This window comes from Lissotriton helveticus, chromosome 3_1, assembly GCF_964261635.1.
Source record: "Lissotriton helveticus chromosome 3_1, aLisHel1.1, whole genome shotgun sequence".
NCBI classification, from domain to species: domain Eukaryota; kingdom Metazoa; phylum Chordata; class Amphibia; order Caudata; family Salamandridae; genus Lissotriton; species Lissotriton helveticus.
The window spans coordinates 1,966,863,477-1,966,890,537 of NC_136061.1; the positions used below are offsets into that span (position 1 = coordinate 1,966,863,477).

At 46.6% G+C, this 27,061-nt stretch overlaps 1 protein-coding gene across 2 annotated transcripts in view; it reads left to right on the top strand.

The window, feature by feature from the left end:
- Positions 1 to 25,487, top strand: part of CILP (cartilage intermediate layer protein) — a 155,689-nt gene extending 130,202 nt beyond the window's left edge. For both annotated transcript variants that reach the window (XM_078683073.1, XM_078683074.1), the window contains exons 7-9: positions 16,804 to 16,912; positions 17,833 to 17,990; positions 22,737 to 25,487. In XM_078683073.1, the coding sequence (XP_078539199.1) occupies positions 16,804 to 16,912; positions 17,833 to 17,990; positions 22,737 to 25,087 (2,618 nt within the window). In that variant the 3' untranslated portion in view covers positions 25,088 to 25,487. The remainder of the gene's footprint in view (positions 1 to 16,803; positions 16,913 to 17,832; positions 17,991 to 22,736) is intronic.
- The last annotated feature ends 1,574 nt before the right edge of the window (positions 25,488 to 27,061 follow it).

The window sequence follows — 27,061 nt, forward strand, 5'->3', positions numbered from 1 at the left end:
CAGTCCAGGTAAAAACTCAATTCAAAGAAGAGTGTCTGGGATTTGTATATGACCTCGAGTTTGACTGGGTATAGGAGCATGAACCTCATGTTATGGTCTCAAACACACAAAAAGGACAGGTGACAGGAACTCTGTCGAGGAGTGTGGATTGGAAAATATTAAAGGGGGAGTTCCTCCTTGTTAATGAAGTGCCCTCACACACCCAAGCGGGTGTCATGCTTCATCATCGGGTGTTGCTCCTCGTGAGGGTGGTGCTGCAGTCTCCCACAGGCCCTGCAAGAGGGCTCTTTGTCAGAGATCTTTTCCACGAACGTCGCAGTGGTGAGTGCGGGTGTGTGGGGTGTGGTGCTTAGTGGGTTTAGAATATCACACTGGTACCTGGAGAGACTTTATTCTGGGGTCCGTGTAATAAGGTTCAAAACTAAAAGCAAAAGGAATACTCTTGACAGGATGGTCAGGATAGGGAGTATTCTCCTTCTGAATATTTGTAGTACAAGTGATGGCATAAAATAATGGTATCAGGTCTACATGTTTCACGCCTCTCATGGTCCTTAGTGGATTCAGTGGCATTTCTTCAGGACCGTGCAAAAGTGTATAAAGTGAAGAAAAAGGGGTCTGGGACGTCGACACCCAGTACACTTTTGCACGGTCCTGGAGAAACGTCACTGGATCCAATTGGTACCACGAGAGGCGTGAAACATGTTGACCTGATACCATTATTGTATAGTCTCACAGGGAGAGATGAGGGGCTTGGTAGGTCCAGCATTCAGGCCCCGAGGATGTACATCTGGGGACAGACGGCCATGGGTAGGTATCACACTAGGAACCACTTGGACTAAAATTAGTTCCTCTCGCAATGCTAGCGAGCATCCTGGCCTGTCTCTGCTTGGGCAGAACAATCCACATTTTTAGGTGCACAATTTTCCAGAAGGTATAACTGTACCTCCTATTTTTATAGATTACCAGTAAGGAGAGAAAGGGTATTCGCCTAAGAAGGCAGGAGAGGGACTCCCTGTCCCCTTAGATATATCAGTAAACAACAATAAGGGAGTTACACCTGGGGGATACACCCAACCTCAGTAGAGGCGAGTCTGTGTGTTAGCCACAATCCAAAGAAAGGACGTCCTTTGTCCTTAAGAAGACCCCTCACTCACCAACCTAGTTGGTGACATGCTTCATCATCGGGGTCCCACCCGGACAGCCGAATGCCATCCAGGTGTGCTGCGACACCTGATTACAGTGGAGCTGGTTTTATTTCTTTTATGTGTGCAAGGGAAGAACTAAGTGTTATTAAAAATATCCGGAACTGCCCACTTACGTGATTTATTCTGGGGTGTAACGGATATAGTTAAAGGAAGGAGGCACCTGTTGCCCAATTAGGAGAGCTGTCGGTGAAAAAAACTATATGGTGTGTGGGATTAAAAGGTCTACATGTTTCTACCTATGTGTCAAATTAACAGGTATTCGTCAAGATCGTGGGGTACCTTCGGGACGGTATGCGCACGCTAAGGCGCACCCTATCCTCGTAGGTAGCAGTAGGAGAAACAAAATGAATCTCCAAAAACTGGTTTCTACTTTAGTCTGTTGAAAAAACTAGGAGCTTTATATTCAATGCTCCATGAGCCACTCCGGGACTGGCGTTTTCCTCGTTACGATTTGTAAGAGGAAAAAGGGGCGCCGTTTGCACCTAAACCGTCACCGCGAGTGCTCCGTGGGCTCCTATTTTTATCACATATTAGGACTACTGTGGAATACTGACTTGAGTGGATGTGACTCCTAGCTCCCTTTGGCTAAACACCACTTGCCGCTCCCTTGGAGTAGATGAGGATAAATAGGTCCTGAAGAAATCCATCGATCCTTATGGACCGATTAAGGCATGAAACATATTGACCCCCTGCACAACTCACTGGAACTGATACATGTTTAATTCTCCCTTCTCATTCCACAACTATATAGTGATGTTTTTGCTCATGGCCCCAGTACTCCTCGAATAAACTGCCTCTGGAGAATCCAGGAGCCATTTTTAAACCTCACATACACGATCTCACTTCTACTCACTACACATAGACACCCTCAGATAACTTAATTTAGCTTTGCAACGGCAAACCGAGAAGACATCCGGCAAAGAGGCCCCCTCTGGGGCCCGTTGGCCATTGCAATGCCGGCCAAACGAGGAGCTTCCCTATGATGAAGCATGATACCCCTCGGGGTATGTGAGGGCTCTTACTCCTTATTGGAGCTATCCCTGGATGATCACCAACTATCTTGTCCTATTTAGCACCTACTGGTAACAGCCATTACCGACATGACCTGTCACAATATTCATCCTACCCCATCTCTAGGAACCGGTCCTCGGAAGCTTGTTTCCGGTCCAGGGAAGGCATGGCTTGGCAGTTCGGGCTGGACTGTTCCCATGAGGCACAGGGTCAGACTGATTTGTATATGGCCATGACTGAACTGGGGTGGCAGAGTGGGCTAAAGAACGGTGATGTATTAAACCCAGATCTTTTGATTGGGTGTGAGTGTTTGATTGGTTCAGATGCTCCGTCCATCACCACCCCCTTTTGTACCAATTTGGCCGCCATAAGTGTGGCAGGGTATGCTCAGACGTGAGTCCCTTGCTCACTTTGCCACTGGATTCAAGCAAGCCGGGCTGAAGACGGCTGTAATGCCAGAAACCGGTCCTCGGAAGCTTGTTTCCGGTCCAGGGAAGGCATGGCTTGGCAGTTCGGGCTGGACTGTTCCCATGAGGCACAGGGTCAGACTGATTTGCATATGGCCATGACTGAACTGGGGTGGCAGAGTGGGCTAAAGAACGGTGATGGATTAAACCCAGATCTTTTGATTGGGTGTGAGTGTTTGATTGGTTCAGATGCTCCGTCCATCACCACCCCCTTTTGTACCACTTTGGCCGCCATAAGTGTGGCAGGGTATCCTCAGACGTGAGTCCCTTGCTCACTTTGCCACTGGATTCAAGCAAGCCGGGCTGAAGACGGCTGTAATGCCAGAAACCGGTCCTCGGAAGCTTGTTTCCAGTCCAGGGAAGGCATGGCTTGGCAGTTCCGGCTGGACTGTTCCCATGAGGCACAGGGTCAGACTGATTTGCATATTGCCATGACTGAACTGGGGTGGCAGAGTGGGCTAAAGAACGGTGATGGATTAAACCCAGATCTTTTGATTGGGTGTGAGTGTTTGATTGGTTCAGATGCTCCGTCCATCACCTCCCCCTTTTGTACCATCTCTAGGAACAGCATACTTCTTTTCTTTCCCTTTATGTTATACCATCACTTGCACTACAAATACACAGAAGGAGAATACTCCCTATCCTGACCACCCTGTCAAGAGTATAAAGTCTCTCCAGGGTACCAGTGTGATATGTTTAACCAACTGAGCACCATACCCCACACACCCACCGCTGTGACGTTCCTTGAATAGATCTCAGACAAAGAGCCGTCCTGGAGGGCCCGTGGGGCACAGCAGTACCACCCCCATGAGGAGCAACGCCTGATGATGAAGCACGACACCCACTTGGGTGTGTGAGGGCATTACATTAACAAGGAGGAATTCTCCTCTTTAATATTTTCCAACCTAAACTCCTCAACAGAATTCCTGTCACCTGTCCTTCTTGCGACCGTACTGGTCCACTCTATTTAGGAACAGCTACGCTCTAGTGATTGATCCTTATGTTAAGGTCTCATAGTTATTTCTTGGTGGCCGCTAGGAAGTTTTTCGTTTGCTGCTGGACCAATATTGTGAAGCCAGGTGTTAGAAACGGGACCCCCGGCCGGTCACGGCTCACGCCAAGTCAGTCAGGGATCGCCATTTCTAAGGTCAGGGCAAGGGAGTCACACACCAAGATAACCCCTGCTCACCCTCTAGGTAACGTGACGCGAGCAGCAAGGCTAATCTCGGAGGCGATGTGTAAAGCGTTTGCGCGCGCACCCCAGCGACAACACCCTAGGCCCACCACAAAGGAAACTCCACACAAGGTTATATCAAAAATAGCCTTTGTATTATAATAATAAAAACACATTAGATAACACACACACTTTACAATGTGCCAACAGGCACGGGCAAGATTTACAAGGGATTATGTACAGGACAGGGCCACCTGGACCACTGTCAGGGGTATGCACTTTTTAGAAATAGCACTTGTAGGTATAACACTTAGCACATAAACATATAATGACTGTAACACAGAAATAGTAAATGTAGCATACAACCAGTAACTACTGGTAAAGGGAAAATACCTCCTACGCCACCCTAAACACTGTAGGGAAATCCCGCAGGGAACTAGGACCTTATCATCAGGACCTATGGAAGGAAAACCTATCACCTAAGCAAGTCACATTTAGCAAAGGGAAGGAAACCTAAAATAATCACCTAAGCAAGTCACATTTAGCAAAGGCAATAACACATCAACATTCCTCTAAGCAGGTCACTTTTAGCAAAGGGAAATAAACCATAAACAATTACCTAAGCAGGTCACTTTTAGCAAAGGTAAAACAAACATTCCTCTAAGCAGGTCACTTTTAGCAAAGGGGAATAAAACATAAAGAATCACCTAAGCAGGTCACTTTTAGCAAAGGTAATAACAAACATTCCTCTAAGCAGGTCACTTTTAGCAAAGGGGAATAAAACATAAAGAATCACCTAAGCAGGTCACTTTTAGCAAAGGTAGTAACAAACAATTGCACATGAAACATTAAAACACATTCAGAGGTGCAGGTAGAACATTTGCGCAGGCATCAAATAAGCAGTAAATCATAAAATGCGCAGGGTGCACGTAGCACAACACTAGAATTGTCTCTCTGGCCAACTGGCCTCGCAAGGGCTGAAATGCCCTGAGTCCAATGTCAGGGAAGGCTGCGCAGGCAGCCAAGAACACAAGCCTAAACGTAGCAACTGTCCACTAAGTGCTGGACAGTTGTAAATACAGCTGGGCAACGTTGGAGCCTCGTGGGCTCAAGAACAATGATTGGCACCCAAGAGCCTCTCTGGGGCTCTAGAACAAATGTGGGCGCTGTGAGCCTTCTCTGGCTCAACGAACAACTGGGGGCCAAGAGCCTCTCAGGGCTCAATAAACAAATGCCCCCTCGAGCCTTCTCTGGCTCTCAATACTAACTGTGCCCGCTGTGAGCCTCTCGCAGGACTCTAAAACAAATGGGGCGACACCAGGGGGAGCGACCCGCTGCCACGTGGGACCGCTCTATCACCCCTTGTGCCCTTCACAACGATGGAGTCCCTCACGGGGGACTCTAAAATCAAATGTGCCCTTCAGAGCCTCTCTAGGCTCGAAATACGGGATGCGGCCGTGGGGGGGAGCCTCCTAGGCTCAACAAAGGCATGCCCCCGGAGCCTCGTGGCTCCCAAACAAGCCACAGTGCGGGATCGTGCTACGGGGGGGCGGACCCCGACAATGGGTCCCGGCGCCCCTCCTGTCTATCAGCACTCACCGGTCTTTTGCTCCGGATGCGTCTCCTCTCTTGGCACCGGGGATCTCCTTTCGCTCCTCGGAGCCCGGGATGGGGAAAGAACGACGACGCTGGCTCCTCGGGTGCTTCCTGCCTCTCAGGCAGGCAGCCAATCACGTCGCGAGTCACCCGGCGAGCCTCCGGCAGCTGTAACCAATCACAGCGCGGCTCTCCGGGTGACGTCAGCGGCTGCACTCGCTCGGTCCCGGGGCTGTGGCGGTGATCTGCTGGGCAAACGAGGGGTGGGCTCCCTCGATAATGAAGTCACGACCACGGGACAATGCCGGGTGGGCACCGGCCTCAAATTAAAATATAAAGCGAGGTAGGCACTCGCTATGCCTGGCAAAGCGCTCAAAAGCGCTATCATCAAAATAAGGCGCACCCAGCGCTTAGGGGGGCAAAGCACACGGCAAAAATGCGGCGTGGGCAGCCGTGAAAGTCAAATAAAGCGCTCCACAGCGCTAGCCGGCAATTTAAGCGCTCTCAAGCGCTAGGGGCATGAAAGCAAAGCTCCAGCAGGGACTGGAGGCAGGCAGGGGGGCAAGGCTGGGCCAGAGCCAGCTCACTGGGTCTCCAGGCAGGGAGACAAGCCAAGTGGCGGTCCTCTTGGCCCCAGCAGCAGCAACAGCCCCCTCTGGCAAGGATCCAAAAGTAGAACAAATTGTAAGGGGACACAGCCCCTTCTTATACTGTGAAATCCTTTGTTTCAGGGTGCAGGGTGGGGGGAAACCAGTTGCAGCTGGCTTGGGAGTACCCTTGATGGCCCAACCACCCCTTTCATTTACTGGGGAGACTTGGGTCGTTAGACAAACCACAGGGGGGCGGAGCCAGCATTGTGTGGGGAAAAACCCAGCCTATCCAGGACCCAGGTGCACTCCTCCCACACATCACTCATGCTGATCTCACACTCACCACCGGGCAGACCCATCCAGACTTCCTGGAGCCTGGCATGCCAGCCAGCTCCAGCCAATCACGCTCCAGTATCCTCACTGCACACATACATCAATGTCCAGAAGTAGCACTTCCCTTCTAGACACATACATGCCTCATACACCATCTCGCAGCATTCATTCTCACGAGTTCACACATACGAAACTCGAGCCTGCACTCCCCACACATCAGGAACTAATATGGACACACACATTCTCCATGCATTCCTATGGGAGGGCAGGCCAGCCATACTACACGCACGCACTTTACTCTGGGACACAGGGAAAAAGTGCGCCAAGACCCAAAAATCACTAACACTGGGTCACAAATAAAAGCAAAAAGATTAGGGGTGAACCTGCCCTAAGGCCCAAGTCCAACACAACCCCCTTCCAGCCAAAACGCAGGGCAGACCAATCACCACCGTGATGGACTTCCCTGCTTGGGGCGATAAAACACGGACGCGGGCCCACAACTGCAGGGACACCGTCCTGTTTTACGCCACGGTGAACCCCTAGGGTTCCTTCTAAAACTACTGTAGGGACTAACTGGGGTACCCCACTGGTACTCTCCAGCTGCCCTCGGCCAGGACCAGGCCCTAGGCCACCCAGGTGCCACTGGATCCTGCCTACTCACAAAGTGGGGGGTAGTAACCCCTGGCACATAATAGCCATTCTCCACCCTTCCTGTCTGCAAGACAGGGCTAGACTGCCACTGGTTCTCCAGCCTAGGGTCTACAACCTTAGGTGGACCAGGAGTCTCAAGAAAGGCTCTCCTCCCCCTACCTCTTCTTCTTGGGTTCCTCCTCCTCCTGCGAGGGGTACCCTCTAAACACCATCCTTCCAACCTAGGGTTTAACCCCTCAGGTTGCACCGGGGTCAGAGGTGGGCTCTCCCACCCTCTGCACCCCCTTCCAGAGTCCTGCTCCCTCCCAACCGGGGCGGTACCTCTGGAAAAAGAACTGGTCAGGACACTGATTACAGTAGTCCCACCCTTCAGGTCAGGCGGATCCTGAACCTGGCCTTCCAACCTCTGGTCTAGAACCTTTGGTGGAACCAATGCCTGGCACTCCAGGACTTCTGGGGACTCACATACTATCCCCCAATCACTCCTTTCGCTGGACTCCTGTACCCTCCCTACCGGAGCGGTACTGCCAGACTCTAGAACCATAGAAGCTCCGCTTACAGATGCTCCAGGTCCTCCACACACTAGGAGATCTCCCTCAAGTGAACTAACAGGCAAGCCTAGGTTCCCATCCTGGTGTTCCCTAAAGAAACCATCCAGGCTCTGTGACAGGGCTTCGGGCGTCTGGGGACTCTCGGTCACACACTCACTCCTGCTCCACTGAGACAGGCAGTCAGCCCCTACACCCTCCTCACTAACCTGGGACCTAGCTGGGCTACTCTCACCCTCCTCCACCACGCTGGGCTGGAGGACACCTGACCCACTATTGTTGGAATCACTCACTAATGACTCCAGAGAACCTCTCGCACTGTCCCAGCGCTCTGCTTCTTCTGCAAGGTCCCAAGGACAAAAACATTTCAACTTCAGCAGGTGCTGGCGCAACTCTGGACACACAACACTGAGCAACTGCTCTTTGAGGAACATATTCACCACTTCGTCCACCTCATTGTCCGAGTTAGCCCTCAGCCAATCCCACATTGCATCAGAACAGTCATCCACAAAATACGCCCACCTCTGGTGAGGTGGTTTCCTAAGGTTCCTAAACTTCAACCTGTTCTCCTCTTCTGGGGAAACAGGCACCACACTCAGGAAACTGGGAGTGGGACTGTCTACACTAACACTTAAATAGCTGCCACCACTGGACTCAACCCTCCCTGGGGAATCCAGACAATCAAAATTGCACTAAGGGGATAACCTACCCTCTAGGGTTACCTTCTCCCTGAACAAGGCCCTTTCAGCCTCTAGCTTGGCGTGCTCCAACCTGAGCTGTTCCATCGCTAGCTGATGCTCCCGCTCTTCCCTCCTATCCAACCACTCCTCTGGGGACAGGACAAGGGATGGGGCGCTGGTACTGACACTGGACCCAGCAAGGGACTCCCTATCTATGGGGTCCTCACTATCTGCTGGTGCCCAATCACTGTCATCCTCATTCACTTCACATTTTTCAGGGCTCCCCACAGACTCACCACCCTCATGGCGTGCGGCCCGGGCCCTCTCCTCACTGCGCTCAAGATCCCTTTGTACCTTACACCATTGGACCAGGTAGTTCCTAAGTTCGTACTTGGTATCTGACCCATCCACCCCTATGTCTCTCTCTCTACAGAACCCTTCCAACTCCTGCGTATTGTACCAAACTAGATCACTGAGATCAAAGACAAGCTCCATCTTGGCAGGACGTTCTCAAGAAGAGTTTGACACAGGGAACCTGGGGGTCTGAGCTTACGCAGGAGTACACAATTACAAAATTCAGCAAGATTCCTATCTCAGAGAACTTGCACTCCTCTGTCCAGTGTAACACACCACTCATTCACACACACCCTCCCCTCGGACTGGTAAGGCAGTTTCTACCACCCCTGACTTCTCAACCTGACCATAAAGACACAGGTACCAAACTCTGGAAGCAGGGCGGGGAACAAATGTACTGGACAGAAATTACAAAATGACACCTTTCAGGAGAAGCAAAACTGAACTTCCCTAAAAAACAATAATCCCCAAAATGTGGTTATCTAAAATTGCAGAGTTTTGTAATGTGGCCTGTCGCCACTGTGGTACAGCGCAAACGCAAGTCCAATCCGCACCGCTTGCCGCCAATGTTAGAAACGGGACCCCCGGCCGGCCACGGCTCACGCCAAGTCAGTCAGGGATCGCCATTTCTAAGGTCAGGGCAAGGGAGTCACACACCAAGATAACCCCTGCTCACCCTCTAGGTAACGTGACGCGAGCAGCAAGGCTAATCTCGGAGGCGACGTGTAAAGCGTTTGCGCGCGCACCCCAGCGACAACACCCTAGGCCCACCACAAAGGAAACTCCACACAAGGTTATATCAAAAATAGCCTTTGCATTATAATAATAAAAACACATTAGATAACACACACACTTTACAATGTGCCAACAGGCACGGGCAAGATTTACAAGGGATTATGTACAGGACAGGGCCACCTGGACCACTGTCAGGGGTATGGACTTTTTAGAAATAGCACTTGTAGGTATAACACTTAGCACATAAACATATAATGACTGTAACACAGAAATAGTAAATGTAGCATACAACCAGTAACTACTGGTAAAGGGAAAATACCTCCTACGCCACCCTAAACACTGTAGGGAAATCACACAGGGAACTAGGACCTTATCATCAGGACCTATGGAAGGAAAACCTATCACCTAAGCAAGTCACATTTAGCAAAGGGAAGGAAACCTAAAATAATCACCTAAGCAAGTCACATTTAGCAAAGACAATAACACATCAACATTCCTCTAAGCAGGTCACTTTTAGCAAAGGGAAATAAACCATAAACAATTACCTAAGCAGGTCACTTTTAGCAAAGGTAAAACAAACATTCCTCTAAGCAGGTCACTTTTAGCAAAGGGGAATAAAACATAAAGAATCACCTAAGCAGGTCACTTTTAGCAAAGGTAATAACAAACATTCCTCTAAGCAGGTCACTTTTAGCAAAGGGGAATAAAACATAAAGAATCACCTAAGCAGGTCACTTTTAGCAAAGGTAATAACAAACAATTGCACATGAAACATTAAAACACATTCAGAGGTGCAGGTAGAACATTTGCGCAGGCATCAAATAAGCAGTAAATCATAAAATGCGCAGGGTGCACGTAGCACAACACTAGAATTGTCCCTCAGGCCAACTGGCCTCGCAAGGGCTGAAATGCCCTGAGTCCAATGTCAGGGAAGGCTGCGCAGGCAGCCAAGAACACAAGCCTAAACGTAGCAACTGTCCACTAAGTGCTGGACAGTTGTAAATACAGCTGGGCAACGTTGGAGCCTCGTGGGCTCAAGAACAATGATTGGCACCCAAGAGCCTCTCTGGGGCTCTAGAACAAATGTGGGCACTGTGAGCCTTCTCTGGCTCAACGAACAACTGGGGGCCAAGAGCCTCTCAGGGTTCAATAAACAAATGCCCCCTCGAGCCTTCTCTGGCTCTCAATACTAACTGTGCCCGCTGTGAGCCTCTCGCAGGACTCTAAAACAAATGGGGCGACACCAGGGGGAGCGACCCGCTGCCACGTGGGACCGCTCTATCACCCCTTGTGCCCTTCACAACGATGGAGTCCCTCACGGGGGACTCTAAAATCAAATGTGCCCTTCAGAGCCTCTCTAGGCTCGAAATACGGGATGCGGCTGTGGGGGGGAGCCTCCTAGGCTCAACAAAGGCATGCCCCCGGAGCCTCGTGGCTCCCAAACAAGCCACAGTGCGGGATCGTGCTACGGGGGGGGGCGGACCCCGACAATGGGTCCCGGCGCCCCTCCTGTCTATCGGCACTCACCGGTCTTTTGCTCCGGATGCGTCTCCTCTCTTGGCACCGGGGATCTCCTTTCGCTCCTCGGAGCCCGGGATGGGGAAAGAACGATGACGCTGGCTCCTCGGGTGCTTCCTGCCTCTCAGGCAGGCAGCCAATCACGTCGCGAGTCACCCGGCGAGCCTCCGGCAGCTGTAACCAATCCTAGCGCGGCTCTCCGGGTGACGTCAGCGGCTGCACTCGCTCGGTCCCGGGGCTTTGGCGGTGATCTGCTGGGCAAACGAGGGGTGGGCTCCCTCGATAATGAAGTCACGACCACGGGGCAATGCCGGGTGGGCACCGGCCTCAAATTAAAATATAAAGCGAGGTAGGCACTCGCTATGCCTGGCAAAGCGCTCAAAAGCGCTATCATCAAAATAAGGCGGACCCAACGCTTAGGAGGGCAAAGCACACGGCAAAAATGCGGCGTGGCCCGCCGTGAAAGTCAAATAAAGCGCTCCACAGTGCTAGCAGGCAATTTAAGCGCTCTCAAGCGCTAGGGGCATGAAAGCAAAGCTCCAGCAGGGACTGGAGGCAGGCAGGGGGGCAAGGCTGGGCCAGAGCCAGCTCACTGGGTCTCCAGGCAGGGAGACAAGCCAAGTGGCGGTCCTCTTGGCCCCAGCAGCAGCAACAGCCCCCTCTGGCAAGGATCCAAAAGTAGAACAAATTGTAAGGGGACACAGCCCCTTCTTATACTGTGAAATCCTTTGTTTCAGGGTGCAGGGTGGGGGGGAAACCAGTTGCAGCTGGCTTGGGAGTACCCTTGATGGCCCAACCACCCCTTTCATTCACTGGGGAGACTTGGGTTGTTAGACAAACCACAGGGGGCGGAGCCAGCATTGTGTGGGGAAAAACCCAGCCCATCCAGGACCCAGGTGCACTCCTCCCACACATCACTCATGCTGATCTCACACTCAGCACCGGGCAGACCCATCCAGACTTCCTGGAGCCTGGCATGCCAGCCAGCTCCAGCCAATCACGCTCCAGTATCCTCACTGCACACATACATCAATGTCCAGAAGTAGCACTTCCCTTCTAGACACATACATGCCGCATACACCATCTCACAGCATTCATTCTCACGAGTTCACACATACTAAACTCGAGCCTGCACTCCCCACACATCAGGAACTAATATGGACACACACATTCTCCATGCATTCCTATGGGAGGGCAGGCCAGCCATACTACACGCACGCACTTTACTCTGGGACACAGGGAAAAAGTGCGCCAAGACCCAAAAATCACTAACACTGGGTCACAAATAAAAGCAAAAAGATTAGGGGTGAACCTGCCCTAAGGCCCAAGTCCAACACCAGGAAAGATCATTATGGAGCAGAAATCATACTGTATCGGGTCTTGAGTCCGAAAGCATTTCAGTGTAGCATCCCTGTCCAAATAGTTGACGATTTGGGTGATAACTCCAGCAGGAGGTTTAGCGGCTAGGTCCCGGTGCGCTCTCTTTATTGAGAAACCAGGGGGCATAAAGGATTTGAGTCAATGGTCTAGGAGTTTCTCATGGAATCCCACAAAACGTAAATGGTTCCTCCTCGCCTGTCCCTCCATGTCCTCTACACTAGCAGCAAGTTTACTGCTACCCTTTGTTGCAGGGTGCAAACTGAATCTTCTTTCTTGAAGATTCAGGTTTCTGCCTCAGTGATTCTTCCCACTGTGTTTTGGAGGTTCTTGTTGTAAAAGCATCCCATTGCTGCTGACCATGCCTATTTTTACTTCTAGTTTTTCTCTAGATTGATTTATGACAGCAAAGATGACAACAGTGTCTGAAAGGGCTGCAGCGTTCCCAGTCTTGTCTCCTCCCATTGCTCCCAGACCTTGGGGCAACACTGCACACCCAGGCTGTATACATTTGTCAAGTTAATCATATTTGGTCATGTGGGATGTTTTATCTTTAGCCATGCTTTTCACAGTGGATGATTGGGCGCCATGTGGTGTCTTACAGGTCACCTCATTGCCTCAAGGACCCACAAACTCCTGTGTTCCCCTTTCAGAGTGGCACAAGCAGTCCATCACCCGTCTCCAGACACATTTCCCCTGCCTGATATAAATGAGTTGGTGTTTGCCCTGGGTGGTGGCAGGTATTTCTCCAAACTTGATCTGAAGATTGCCTATCATCAGATCAAGTTGAATGAGGATTCGTAGTCACTTACCTCATTACTATGCAGGGAACATTTACACATATGCCCTTTGGCCTGTGCTCTGCTGCCAGCATGTTTCAAAGGATGATGAAGGAGGTATTTAAAGCTATGAAATACGCCTTATGACATTTTGATCTTTGGAGACACTGTGCAGCAAGATGCCCTGGCGCTCAGGCAGGCATACACTGAAGGATGCTGGTTTAACCCTACATCAAGACAAGTGTAAATTCTTGTCGAATAAGTGAATTATTTGGGATACAGCATCACTGCGGAAGGAGTTAAGCCTAAGTATAATCTACTGAAGGCGATTAAGATCGCTTTGCCTACCACAGACAAAAACATGTTGTGGTCATTCTTGGGCCTCATTGAGTACAATGCCAAGTTTGTTGAAGGGTTCTGAGAAAAACAAGTAAGTACAAGAACATTTATTGAAGAAAGGGGTTGCGTATCATTGGGGGGTGGAGTAACAACAATGTTTTGAGTTCATCAAAAAAGAGATTTGTAATGCAGCAATTCTAACCCCTTTCAATACGAAGTTGAAGTCAATTCTTACATTTGATGCAAGCGCCTCTGGAATTGGGGCGGTGCTGTCACAGGTACATGCCAGGGTTGAGAGGATGGTGGCCTTTGCTTCCGACATGCTGACCACCTCTGAAAATAACTATTTTGTTATTGAGCGTTAGGTGCTCGCTGAAGCTTGGGGAGTGGAGTATTTTAGGACCTATCTTTGGGGTACTAAATTTCTCATATTTACGGACCATAAGCCTTTGATCAAGGTCCTGCAGGCAGGTGAGGGAAGGAACAGTTCAGCAAGGTTGGCTAGATCGGCAGCAAGGCTCCAAGAAATTTGCTATGTGGTGGAGCACATCCCAGCTGACTGTATGTCGAGATTGTCCTCCGATTGGAGAGTGGTGGATGGTCCAGCTGTCTCATCTAAAGAGAAGGAAGTGGCTGTTGCCACTGTGCCTGTTGTCTTGGAGTTGAATAACTTACATGCCATTAGCAAATCAGAATGGTTGGAGGCTACAGCTGTGGATCCAGTGCTTGGTAAGGTCAAGAGATTGTTGAAACTTGGTGGAAGGAGAGAAAGCACTATATCGATGCGTGTCAGACCTTACTTAAATATTATTGATGAATTTATGTTTAGTGATGATGTGGTATTGATGAGAGGGAAGACGTTTGTACCACCCAGGGGTCTTTGTTCCACGTTGATATCCATGGCAATGAAGGGCATCTGGGACAGTCTAAAATCAAGAAGAGGTTGCGAGAGAGTTGGTGGTGGCCTGGCATGGACGAGCAGATGGATAGGTGGGTTGGTGAATGTGCGGTGTGCAGGGAAGGAGAAAAAAGACTCAATGTGGGTGTTAAATCAGGCATGGGACACTTAATTGGTCCTGGTAGTCCTTGGCACACTTTGAGCCTGGACTTTATTGGACCGATACATGAGTTAAGACGTGACATGAGGAATGCCATGTTAGTGGTAGATGTCTACTCTAAGTGGCTTTTTGTTGAGATTTTAAGGGAGATTACCACCAGAGCCACTATTCAAGCATTGAAGGAGATTTTTCGGGAGGAGGGTGTACCTTGTGTCATCATGACAGACAATGGTAATCAGTTGATCTCTGCAGATATGAGTGTCTTTTTGGAGTCTTGTGGGGATAATCGCACATCCTTTTACAACCCACAAAGAAATGCCATTGTGGAGAGAGCTAATAGATTGGTCAAGGGCTCTATTCAAATGGCTGTTGCAGGGGCCATGATGTCAGTAGTATGATGCTGGACTCCGCATATCGTACAAGTATTCATGAAGCAATTCAGAAATCCCCTTTTGAGTTGATAAGAGGAAGGGCTGCAGGCTCTAAACTGTTACCAGCTTGGATGAAGGATAGGATTTGGCTTGCTGCTGAGGTGAAGAGTGACACTGGGGTTAACAGAAGGAATTCTAACAATATGCGTCTCCAGGTTGGAGATTGGGTCAAAGTTCAGTGTCCTCGGTGAGAAGGAGGGCTGTCCAAGTGTAAAGGCCGATTTAGAGTCAAGGATGTGCGCCGCTTCCCTGTGTCATTCGAGAATGGGGATAATTGGAATAATAGACGTGTAGCTTTGTATCAGAGAGGTGGTCAGTGTTGTGGTGGATAGGAGCAAGGGGGCAGCGCGTTCATGCCCATGGGTGATGATGACCTGAGATTTTCTCAAGGGGATACCAAGAGTTCTCCCTCATTGAGCACCGGTGATCCTGGGGTTACAGATTGGAGGGGTGTAGGCCATGCTGCTCCGAGGAATCCCTGATTTTGCAGGCCACCTCTGTATTTGAGTGATTTTGTTCAATAATATGGGTACATTGTGTTCAATTAAAAGCAATGCTTTTGCTCCTGTGCTATATTTGTTGTTGTTGTTTTGTTTGTTATATTTGCGTTTGTTGTAAAGGGGGAGATGTGTTGTAATCCTGTATCTGGGTGTTTTCTGGATACAGGGTGAGGAATGGGAATGTGGAGTGTGGACAGCAGTCTGCGTTCTGGCGGCTTGGTGTAGGGGAAGTGTTCCTAGTGAGTCAGTTGTTCAAGGCTGGCTGTGAAGCGGGCTGCGCTCTGGTTTGCAGGAGGTCTCTCAACAGAAATAAACTTCCTTCAACGTACCTGTGGCTTTGTGTCGTTCCTGAGGGTCACTAGACTCAGTTACTCTTTACTATCTAGTTCTGGCTTAAATTGTAGGTTCTTCTAAGTGACATGATAGTCTTTGCCGGATGAAGGTTACACTATATAAAAAAGTGTTATCATTTGTCTCCGCGCATGTTGAGATATTGGAGTTCCTTCATTAAAAACTGGACCACTGTAACTGTGCATTTTTAATGATACACAATCTTTCCACTTTGAAAGAAATAGATTTTCCCTTCTGTCACTTGTTTTTTTTTTTGGAGCCAGCAATGCAGATGCATTGCATTGGCGACTTGATGATCCTGTGATGCGTCGTTTGTATCCTTGCCAGGAATTAGGGCAGGTTTTATCAGTATATGTCAGGGATGACCATTACTTTCTGTCTGTCCATCCTCAAGACGAGTCTCTACAAACTCATTCCAAGGGTAGCAATTCGCTGATTGAACCTTCCGTTTACTCACCTTAGTTTCATCTCTGGGGATAATAGATACAAATGTATTCTGACGTATATTTTGGACCATTTTATGACTTGAAAATGTAGTGTTTCTGTTTTGTTTTCTGCATATAATATGAATTAATTTAACATAATAAGCTTTTCGGAGTACTACCCATCTATGACTGCATATTACTGTTTTAATCAGACTGGTTTCTTTCATCCAAATGTGTTAGCACTTGTAGTCTATGGTCTCAATTTCTTTCAAACTCCTAAATACATTTGATAAACTTTTAATTAACAACTGCATTTTTTTAAACACGCTGAGAAAACTGTTATTTTTGTACTATCATTTACTGTGTTTCTCAATTGCTAAATCATAATTAGGGCTCCCGTTTACACTTCATACTGATTTTACAGAAACCCTTCCATTTCTTTATCTATATATTTTTTGTAATTATATATATTTTTAAACATGGAAAAAGATGGAAAGAAAATAGGTTTTCTTTTAAGTGATCTTTGATTGTGTCAATCATGACTGGTTGACTAATAACTGTGTTCAAAAAGAAAGACCCAAGTTTTCCTAATGAAGATTTAAACAGTTGCAGACAATGTTGTGATGAGTTGTTTACACCTCTGTGAGACATCAAATGCTAAACGACCATTACCTTCTACAGAGAAGCCGTACGTAGTGGAGAACCCAGAGGACAAGGCACGGAGAGAAGGCGAGAGCGTCACCTTCTGCTGCGATGCCATGGGGGAGCCCACACCTCACCAATATCTCTGGTAAGGAAGCACTCTCTGGTTCTCAAAACTTCACTGACCGACTTGGAGACAAGGACCAAGTGAGTTTTTGGTCAGGTATTTTCGTCCTAAATCCTGCACTAATAAGCTGGGAATGTATCTCACAGGCAGAGAATCTTGTGGGGAAATGGGGACATTGCCAACAGGCCCACTGCCTCGGGAAGACAGGTATGGAAGGGGCTACATCCTAAGAAGAATGAAAAGCCAAGTTTGACCACGGATTGACAGAGCATATAACAATTAATGGAAAGTACATTCCAGTGCTCTCTAAGCAATGATCACTTCATCATTCTAGCCAATTTTACTTGTCAACAAACTCCTGCACTATTAGCCTATTCATAATCTATGAACCTCTACCACCAAATATTTAGTAGTTCCAAATTCTTGCTGGCCAGAGCGAGCAGTAGATCCTTTTAAGTCTACACAGAAATGGTCTGGTAACGAACGACCGAAAGCAGCCATCTTAAACTTTAGCAAGTCTTTTCACGCTATAGTATTTAGTACAGTAGACTAGCCTGTCTTCTCCGCCGCTCACCTGTTTTAGTATACAGCAGAGAGTCACTTTGCACTTACAAGGTCACTAACATAACAAGAACAGAACTGGATGCACTTAAGTATCTGCAGCTGGATCTTGACCCTCAACCTACAGAGGAATTTGATGCATGTGTGAGGTTCCCCCACTTGCTTAATCATTACATTCATAAATGCTCTCAATGGTACAGAAAAAGTGAAAAAAACTATTCTGTTGGTATCGCATGCTATTAACAGACTGATAATATTACTGATAATATTACGGCAGTGTATGAATAAACAGAGCTGAGTTGAGGGCAGAAGAGGTAGAACAACAACAGCCCTACCATGGACTTTAATAAATTGTAGGCTCTTTTCTCTTTGAACTATAGGTACCACAACGGAACCCTACTGGACCACGCAGTGTACCGGTACAACAATAACCTGGTACTAAGGAACATAGACATGACCCAGAATGGGGATTACTACTGCCTGGCGAAAAATGAAGCAGGTTCTACTAAGTCCAAGGTTGCCAAGCTGGCTGTCATTGGTAAGGATAAAAACAGCCCCTCTGATGTTGACATCAAACTTGGATCAGAAAGCAAAGTGAAAACAAAGGTTGAAGAAAGTTGAGAGAGAGAGTGAGAACATATATATGTGTGTGTGTGTGTGTGCGTGTGCAGTGAAAACAGATTTCAAAATTTCTTACTGTAGGGAAAATGGCAAGGCCCTCTCTAATGACCATTCCTATGGCCATTCTTCCAAGGACATTCCAGTTTCGCATTCTTGTCAGACTGACGAGGGGGACTCTTCCTCTGGCACACCTTCGGACCAGGAAGACTCTCCTCCTCCAGCTAAAAAGACTCGTAAGGAGCATTTTGTTGATGCACCAACGCATGCTCAACTCCTTACCTTTGATCCAACCGAAATTGTACACCCTAATTCATCTTCCTGGCTCCCTTCCACAGAAGTAGCGGATTAGGTGCAATCCCATATTCGCCAACCTTTTGAGGCCCATAGGAATGAATGGGAAGACAATCTCAATTTGCGATTAGCAATTAGAGAATCGCAAATTGAGAATGCAATTTCAAGGGTGCAAGGGTGTCAAAAGGACACCCTGTTGCACCCCTGAAATAAGCACGGGTGCACATGTGGCACCCTAAGGGCATGTATGCTTCACATTGCACTTTGTAAAATGCAAAAAAGTGCAGTTGGTGGTAATTTGCGCTTCCTTAAGGCCAAATTGCACTTTTTTGGTGGTTCTTACATTGCATTTAAGGAATCACAATATTTGTGATTCCTTAAATGCAATTGCAAAATAAGGATTCGCAAATTTTGCAATTCCTTATTTTGCACGCAGATTTGCCTTCATACATACCATTTAGCAAAATTGCAATCGCAAACGCAAACCCCGAAATTCTGCGAACTTCGGCCTTTGCGATTGCAATTTTGCTTGATACATATGGCCCTAGGATCCTTATTGCCACTATTATAGTATAATTGTGTTTTTGTTGGGCATCTAGGCCCATAGGAATGAATGGGGAGGTATTCCTTAATTGCGAATCGCAATTTGAGATTTGCAATTAAGGAATATGTAGGATTCGTAAAATTTATTGCAAATCATACATACATAGCATTTTGCGATTCTCAAATAGCGATTCGCAAAAAATCCCTATTTGAGAATCGCAAAAGAGGATTTTGATACATATGGCCCTTAGTCATTAAGATCAGCAATCAAACTCTTGATCTTTACTGGTTCACACTATGGGTCTAAGTAGGGTACTCTGGGTCGGCATAAAACCCTTCTTTATAACGATGGGAGTAGACATGAACACAAAATATTCCCTTCTTTGAACCATAGCCTAAATGGCATTGTGTGGAACAAGTGAGAATTCATTGGTTGCTTGAAACAGCAGCAATGTCTGCCAATCATTTGAGAAATAAGTGTTTTTGTTGGGCATAATGTGCTAATATTTACAATGTGTTTTATGTAATATGTGTATTATTGTAATTCATATTTTATAAGCAAAGCACCTCTAAGGAAATTAAAAGCATGAATTCTAAAATCAGCTTTTCTCTTTTAGTACATTGACATTATAGCATAGGTATTTATATAATATATAAAAAAAAAGAAAATTTGGCACTAGAGGTGGGCGAGTCACTGAAAGCTCAAGCGAAGCTTCAGCAAGGTGCCTGGCACTGGCTCAGCTCGAGGTCCTAAATGAACTGAGCTTTCAAAGAGTAAAATCAAAGCAGTAACATTCGAAGTGAAAAGGAGAGAAAGAAAGATACAGAGTTAGTGATTGATTTGTTCAAACACAAACCAGAAAATCTGGGATTAATCCCGGCTTCCTGCTTAACCAAACTGTATGATCTTAGGCCAATATTTTATTTCACTGATCCTCCTTTTACTTCATTATCATATATGAAAGCACCTTCAAATATGCGAGTTCTGAATACGAGCTTTACAAAAACGTATTGTGTTCGATTATATAGGCTATAATGTTGCTCTAACTGTATGAATCTGGGCCCTATACAGGGTGCACTCAGGTCACAAAAGGCATTGCCGCCAAGACAGAGGGGGGGCTGAATGGGTCTAAGTTAATCTTTAAAACCTTTTAATAAGAAACTCTACGTGCAGTGATATAATGTGACTTATTATTGTCAAAGCTTCTGCATGTTAAAGAATACACTTGTTTCAATTTTTAGGAGGCTTTGTCATACTTTACCTGATGTTTGGTGCATGGTTTACATAGCAACCATTTTCAGGTCTTAGCTCGTGTATGGGCTTTTAGCCCATGTACAGTGTTGTTATCAATGATTGTATGTCAGATGTCATTAAGGGTTTTATCAATGCAGTCATTGAACATGTCCTAAGTGATATAATATATGAGGGTACAAGCAATGCATGTTTAGGTGTGAGTTATAGTTATTTTGGGCCATGAGTTATTGTTACTTGATATAACTATAATATCTAAATTTCAGTAATTTTGTTCACAATGTTATTTTTTAAATGACATTTTCCCCTATCTGTAACATCCCTTTAACCTTGGTGTTTGTCAGTACATTTCTAAGGTGTTCCTTTAATGGAAAGTAAGATATTATTACAATTCCTGTCTATAACGTCACTTTAAACTTTGTTTTTTACAGGAATTATTTTTCAAACTAAAAGTAAGATTTCCATTGTGGCCCAAACCCTTTCCCCCTTTTGTTTTCATTTTGTTGTGCCATGGATCCGGATCTGCTGCAATGTACCAGGGGCAAGACTGGGGCACAGGGTAGATGTGCGTATCAATATATCCCCTAAACCTGCCTTCCATCTGGTCCAAAGGGTCAGGGTAACCCTACAGTGACCCCTAATATCCTATTTATTTTATTTTGTAGGGCTCCTGGACCGAGTCCGTTAGTCCTAAGATGGTGGCTTCAACTTTTCCTTCGGGTTGCGGCCAGCCAATCACAATGCGCGGTTGAGCTTGCAGATCTACCACGATGGATCCTTTGATCTTGCACAACAGGAATTGGGATCAGGGCTGTAGCTAATTATATTGTGTAGTGTGTATTTTTTTCTTTAAAAAGGCATATAACATTTGAAAGCCTAAAGGTTGGCGTGGGAGTTAAGGGCGACTTAGTACAACAGGATTCTGACACGAGGCAAAAGTAGCACCTTAATTCATGACGTTTTCAGTTTTTAAGGCATGTTACTATATTAGTCACAATCACCTCCTTTTAAACTTTAGCTTTTCAGAGACTTTGATTCATTTTTTTTTCTCCTGCCCAACGTGGACTCAATTTTCCAATAGATTGTAAGCTAGTGAGCCGCTTTCAGAGCTGGATAGGTTGCCATGATCCAAGCATACCCTGAGGCCCATTCTAGTCAAGGCTTTCTCAAGTGAAGGCTGGGTTGACAGTGTTGAAAGGGCTGATTTCAGTGTCCAGTCTAGCCTACCCCTGTTTGTTCTTCAGTCTTCTGTGTGTGCCGCCACCTACACCACCTCTACACACCACCCTGATTCACACCTACAGCACCTCTATGTGCCCAGCCCCTCTAAGCAGCTCTTCTGTGTGCCAAACCCTCCCCTCTTTATGCCATCTGCCCCTGTACTGCCGTGTGTCCCCTCCTCCACCCTCTGCCGCCTCTCTGTGCTTCCCCACCTGCCTGTAGCTCCTCTGTGCCACTTGCCCCCTGCAGTCCCTCTATGTTCCGCCATGATTCACTCCTGCAACCCCTCTGTGTGCCCTCCTCACCTCCAAGTGTCCTCGGACACCTGTTGCCTCTCTGTGTGCCCCAACACCCTGCAGCTGCTGTGTGCCATCTGGCCCCGGCACTACAGCCCTTCTGTATGTCTATATCCCCCTTTTCAGGTTCTCTCCATGACTATCACCCCCAACAACTCCTAAATGTGCCACTGAGCTCTGCCCTGAGCTCCTCTGTGTGCCTTCCAGCCAGCACAATTGCCCAAGCCAATAGGCCATCTTCAAAGTTAAACTGCAAGCCAGAACTATTGACTTTGCCAAATTTGTAAACAATGTTTCTCGATTTTCGCAAACGTGAATTTTTAACCCCGGGATCGATGCATTAGCTCCTCCATACCACACAATTTACAGGCTTTTCGAATATGTGTGAATGTCAAAAAAGAATTGAATACAAATCCTGGTAGTCACTGTATATTATAAACCCCAAAAGGACATTAGAGGATACAGCTTCCTCATGTTACCCAAGAGTGAGGGTGGATGCAAATAAGAATTATTATCTTGCCTTGCCCAAGTGCGAGGTAGAATGTGCGCTTATTCCTCCATCTTGCCCAAGGACAGATAGACTGGGGAGTTTCTTAATCAAAATACTTCAATCTTGACCAAGGACCAGAGCATTACTTGCCCCATTGCTACCCTCTCGCCATGCACCCATCTCATTGGAGATTAGGATGTGGTCTGGCAGTTATGGAAAAATAGCTAGTCCAGGGTAAAAGGCAAATGGGAGATTTTACCTCAAGTTAGACCTTCTAAAAAATGAGACGGGCTTGGACAGAGTTAGGACTATGCTATGTATTTGTTTTAATTTCATACATCTGCCATTTCCACTTTGCAAAACAGTAACAATATTTTTACTTAATTTGAATGTTACGATGTGTCTTCTTCATATCATATTGGTTTATTCAGATGAGTTAGAAGAGGTTGAGTGAGGGAAAGGAGTAAAGATAAACTTAATTAAATGTTTTTTAAACTATTTATAGACCAGACTTGCGGTAGCACTGATACTCACAGTTATAACATCTATGGTTGATATTTTATCTTACAGCAAAAACTGGCCCCTCTTGTGAGCTGACGCCTGAAAGCCACCTCATAAGACTTCCACAAGACTGCTTCCAAAACACGACCAACTCCTTCTACTATGATGTGGGGAAATGCCCTTCAAGCACGTGTGCAGGAGAGCCTGAAAAAGGAATTCGCTGCAAAGACTCAGTGGCCTACTGCTGTGGTGTCACCAAAACAGAAACCAGGGAGATCACATGTCAAGGGTACACACTACCCACAAAAGTAGCAACAGAATGTGGCTGTCAAAAATGCACTGAGACGAAGATCATCGTACGAGGACGGGCCATTGCCTCTGATAACGGGGAACCTCTGAGGTTTGGCCATATCTATCTTGGGAAAAATAGAGTGAGTATAACGGGATACAAAGGAACTTTCTCTGTCCAAGTTCCAGTAGGCACTGAGAGGCTGGTTCTCACATTTGTGGATCAATTGCAAAGGTTTGTCAACACCACTAAAGTTTTGCCTTTCAATAAGAAAGGAGGAGCAGTCTTCCATGAGGTTCAACTCTTGAGGAAGAAAGCCCCAATCACCATTGACTCTTCCCGGTCCAACCAGATTCCACTTGGTGAGGTAGCAGGAACAGACCCCATTGCTGAACTGGAAATCCCCCCGAACACATTCTATAAGCAAAATGGACAAATTTATACTGGCAAAGTTAAAGCCAGTGTGTCTTTCCTGGATCCGAGGGACATTGCCACTGCTGCTGCAGCACAAAGTGACCTTAACTTCATCAATGAAGAAGGTGACACCTTCCCGCTTCGCTCATATGGTATGTTCTCATTGGACTTCACAGATGAAGCAGCGACTGAAACGCTTAATGCTGGTGAGGTAAAGGTATTCATGGATTCCACACAAATAAAGATGCCAGAACACCTGGAGAAAATGAAGCTCTGGTCACTCAACCCTGAGACCGGCTTATGGGAAGAAGAAGGAGATTTTCAATTCCAAACTAGAAAACGTGGGAAGAGGGAGGACAGAATCTTTCTGGTTGGAAACATGGAAATTCGAGAGAGAAGGCTTTTCAACTTAGATGTCCCCGAAAGCAGAAGGTGTTATGTCAAGATCAGGGCATATAGAAGTGAGAGGTTCTTGCCAAGTGAACAAATTGAAGGTGTTGTGATTAATCTAATTAACATGGAACCTGAATCTGGTTTTTCTACCAACCCTAGAGCCTGGGGTAGATTTGACAGCGTGATCACAGGTTCCAATGGGGCATGCTTGCCAGCTTTCTGTGATGACCAAAAGTCTGATGCCTACTCAGCCTATGTGACAGCAACCCTCGGAGGAGGAGAAGAACTGGAAGCTGTTGCATCTGCTCCTAAATTCAACCCTAATGCCATTGGTGTTCCACAGCCCTACCTCAACAAGCTTAGCTATAGGAGAACAGATCATGAGGATCCTAAAATTAAAAAGACTGCTTTCAGGATCAATGTGGCCAAGCCATCCCCCAATGCTGCTGAAGAAAGTAATGGCCCCATATATGCCTTTGAGCATGCAAGACAGTGTGATGAAGCACCCTATGGCGATGCACATTTTAGGTTCTACAGAGTGGAAGGTGACCGATACGAATACAATACAGTTCCTTTTACTGAAGATGACCCGATGAGTTGGACCGCAGATTATCTCGCCTGGTGGCCTAAGCCCCTGGAGTTCAGGGCATGTTACATCAAGGTAAAAGTCATTGGACCCCATGAAGTCAATCTAAGGTCTCGCAATATGGGTGGTACGCATCCACAAACTGTGGGTAAACTATACGGTATCCGAGATGTGCGGAGCATCAGGGATATGGACCAGCCAAATCTTTCCACAGCCTGTTTAGAATTCAAGTGCAGTGGCATGCTATATGATCAAGACAGAGTAGATCGCACAATGGTGAAAATTCTTCCACAAGGAAGTTGCCGCAGGGAAAACGTGAACAGCATGCTTCATGAGTATCTTGTCAACCACTTACCTCTCCCTGTGAATAATGACACCAATGAATACACTATGCTTGCTCCTCTAGACCCACTTGGACATAACTATGGCATTTACACTGTTACTGACCAAGACCCCAGAACAGCAAAAGAAATTGCCTTGGGTAGATGTTTTGATGGCACTTCTGATGGGTCATCCAGGGTAATGAAAAGTAACGTGGGCATTGCATTAACTTTTAACTGTGTGGAGAAAGAGGCAGGCCAACAAAGTGTGTTTCAACCCCAACAGAATGTGTTAAGCCAGTCTGTGGTGAGTCCTAGGAGAACAAGAGCTGGAAACAACCGGCGGCAGAGAGCTAGTGCCACAAACCAATCTACCCGCAGACTTTCTTCTTCCGCAAGTAATACAAGGCAAACTTGAGTATTTTCCGAGACATTAAGCAGAGAAATGTAGATGTCATCCATTCCTATTTCCTTTTTACCCCAAAATATTTCTCTTTTTGCTCCTAAGACCACCTCTCTCTAATACAAGTGGGAGAAAATGGCATCTCTCTCGCTCTTTGGATTGCACACATGTTGGCAAGCATGTAGGCACAGACCTAGAATGACAGGACTTCAGTAACACGTCACCATCCTTGACCCTGCATAAATCAAAGAGCCATGTTGATAGTAATGTTTTCTATGTCATGAAAATTGAGCTTTAACTGTATGGAGAAAGTGAAAACAAATGTGTCATTTTAAATTAATCTGCAATGCAGGTACCTGTTTTTTTATAAGTATTAATATTGTCAATTATTCTAATAAAGAAAATTAAAGCTCTGTTTCCTTTTTAACAAGAAAGGATCATTTTTACACTTCATAAGTACTACACGGTTTCGGGTTTTCTTACTTAAATTTGATAGGTCCTGTGACAGCAGTCAGCGAGAACTGCAAAGAAAAACTATCCGAAATTAGCAAAAAAAACATAGGTAGGGCAGCATTTTTCAAAGTGCCGTCATCCATCCCTACCTCCACAAATGTGCAGGACGGGCGCAGTGAGAGAAAATTCTGAATTTAATCATTAGCATCTTTTCAAAGACAGCTATTACGTCCACATTAGAGAAGTTTGTTTAGGATCCATAATTGCTAAACCTCTGTCAGCACAACAGAAGACTGTCATGCGAGTCCAAGGCTTAGTAATTACATATGTAGTCACACTTGATTTGAATTAAAACATGTTTAAAGTTGTCCCTTTTGACCAATCTGCAGGTTTCGTAATGCCCTACTACTAGGTAACATTTGGCCACCAACGCCCCTGACCAAATGAGTTTCAAAAACCTGCCCATATTAATTCCTGTCTCGGCCACTATACCGGCAGCTCTCTCACACGCATCACCAGTAGTCACTCACTACCACCCCCACAGAGTAGCAGTCACATACCACTGGAATTATTCTTACACCCCTTCACAGATACAATCCTTGCATGTTTTGAAAGTTTTCTTTTTTTTACCTTCTCATACTGAGGTTTGATTACATTTTTGCTTATTTTTTCTGCTAGAAAGGCTTAATGTGGATAGGGTTGGAACCACTATGTTTCGGGGGCTATGGTGACCAGATGTTATCCAGTGGTTGGTTTTGGTATGGTTGCAAATTTAATTGTTAAGCCACACCAGCGTTTGAAAGCTGGTGTGGCTATTAAAACCACTTCTCAAAAAGCCCGGTCTAGATAAGGACATGCTGAAAAATTACAGACCTATCACCAGCTTGCCTTTTTTAGCCAAGGTGGCTGAGAGAGTAATGAATGATCAACTGTCAGAGTATATTGAACAAAATACATTACTCGACGACTCACAGTTTGGGTTTCGGAAAATGCACGGGACCGAGACCGCGCTTATTAAAGCCGCTGATGACATCAGAACTATCAGAGACCAGGGGGGTACGGCGGTACTGGTCCTGCTGGATTTGTCTGCGGCGTTCGACACGGTCAATCACTCCATCTTGATTGACCATGTCGGAGAGTTGGGCATCCAATCCAGGGCCAGGGCCTTGCTTGCCTCCTTTCTCTCTGGTAGAACTCAGGCCGTAACACTGGGACCTTTTAAATCGGCCGACTTGGCTTTACCCTGTGGGGTTCCTCAAGGCTCATCCCTAAGTCCGACACTTTTCAACATCTATGTGTCGGACTTAGCTAGGGTTATTAAAATCTACCGGATGAGCCTTACCACATATGCCGATGACACCCAGTTAGTGCTAGCCATCAATAATGATGGAGAAAAGGTGGCAGCTCGGTTTCAAGAAGGCATGTTGGCAATCAAGGAGTGGATGGCCTGTAATTGCTTAAGGCTCAATTCAGAGAAGACCGAGGTGATTATTTTCGGGAAATTGTCACCTATGTGGTCATCAGTCTGGTGGCCCC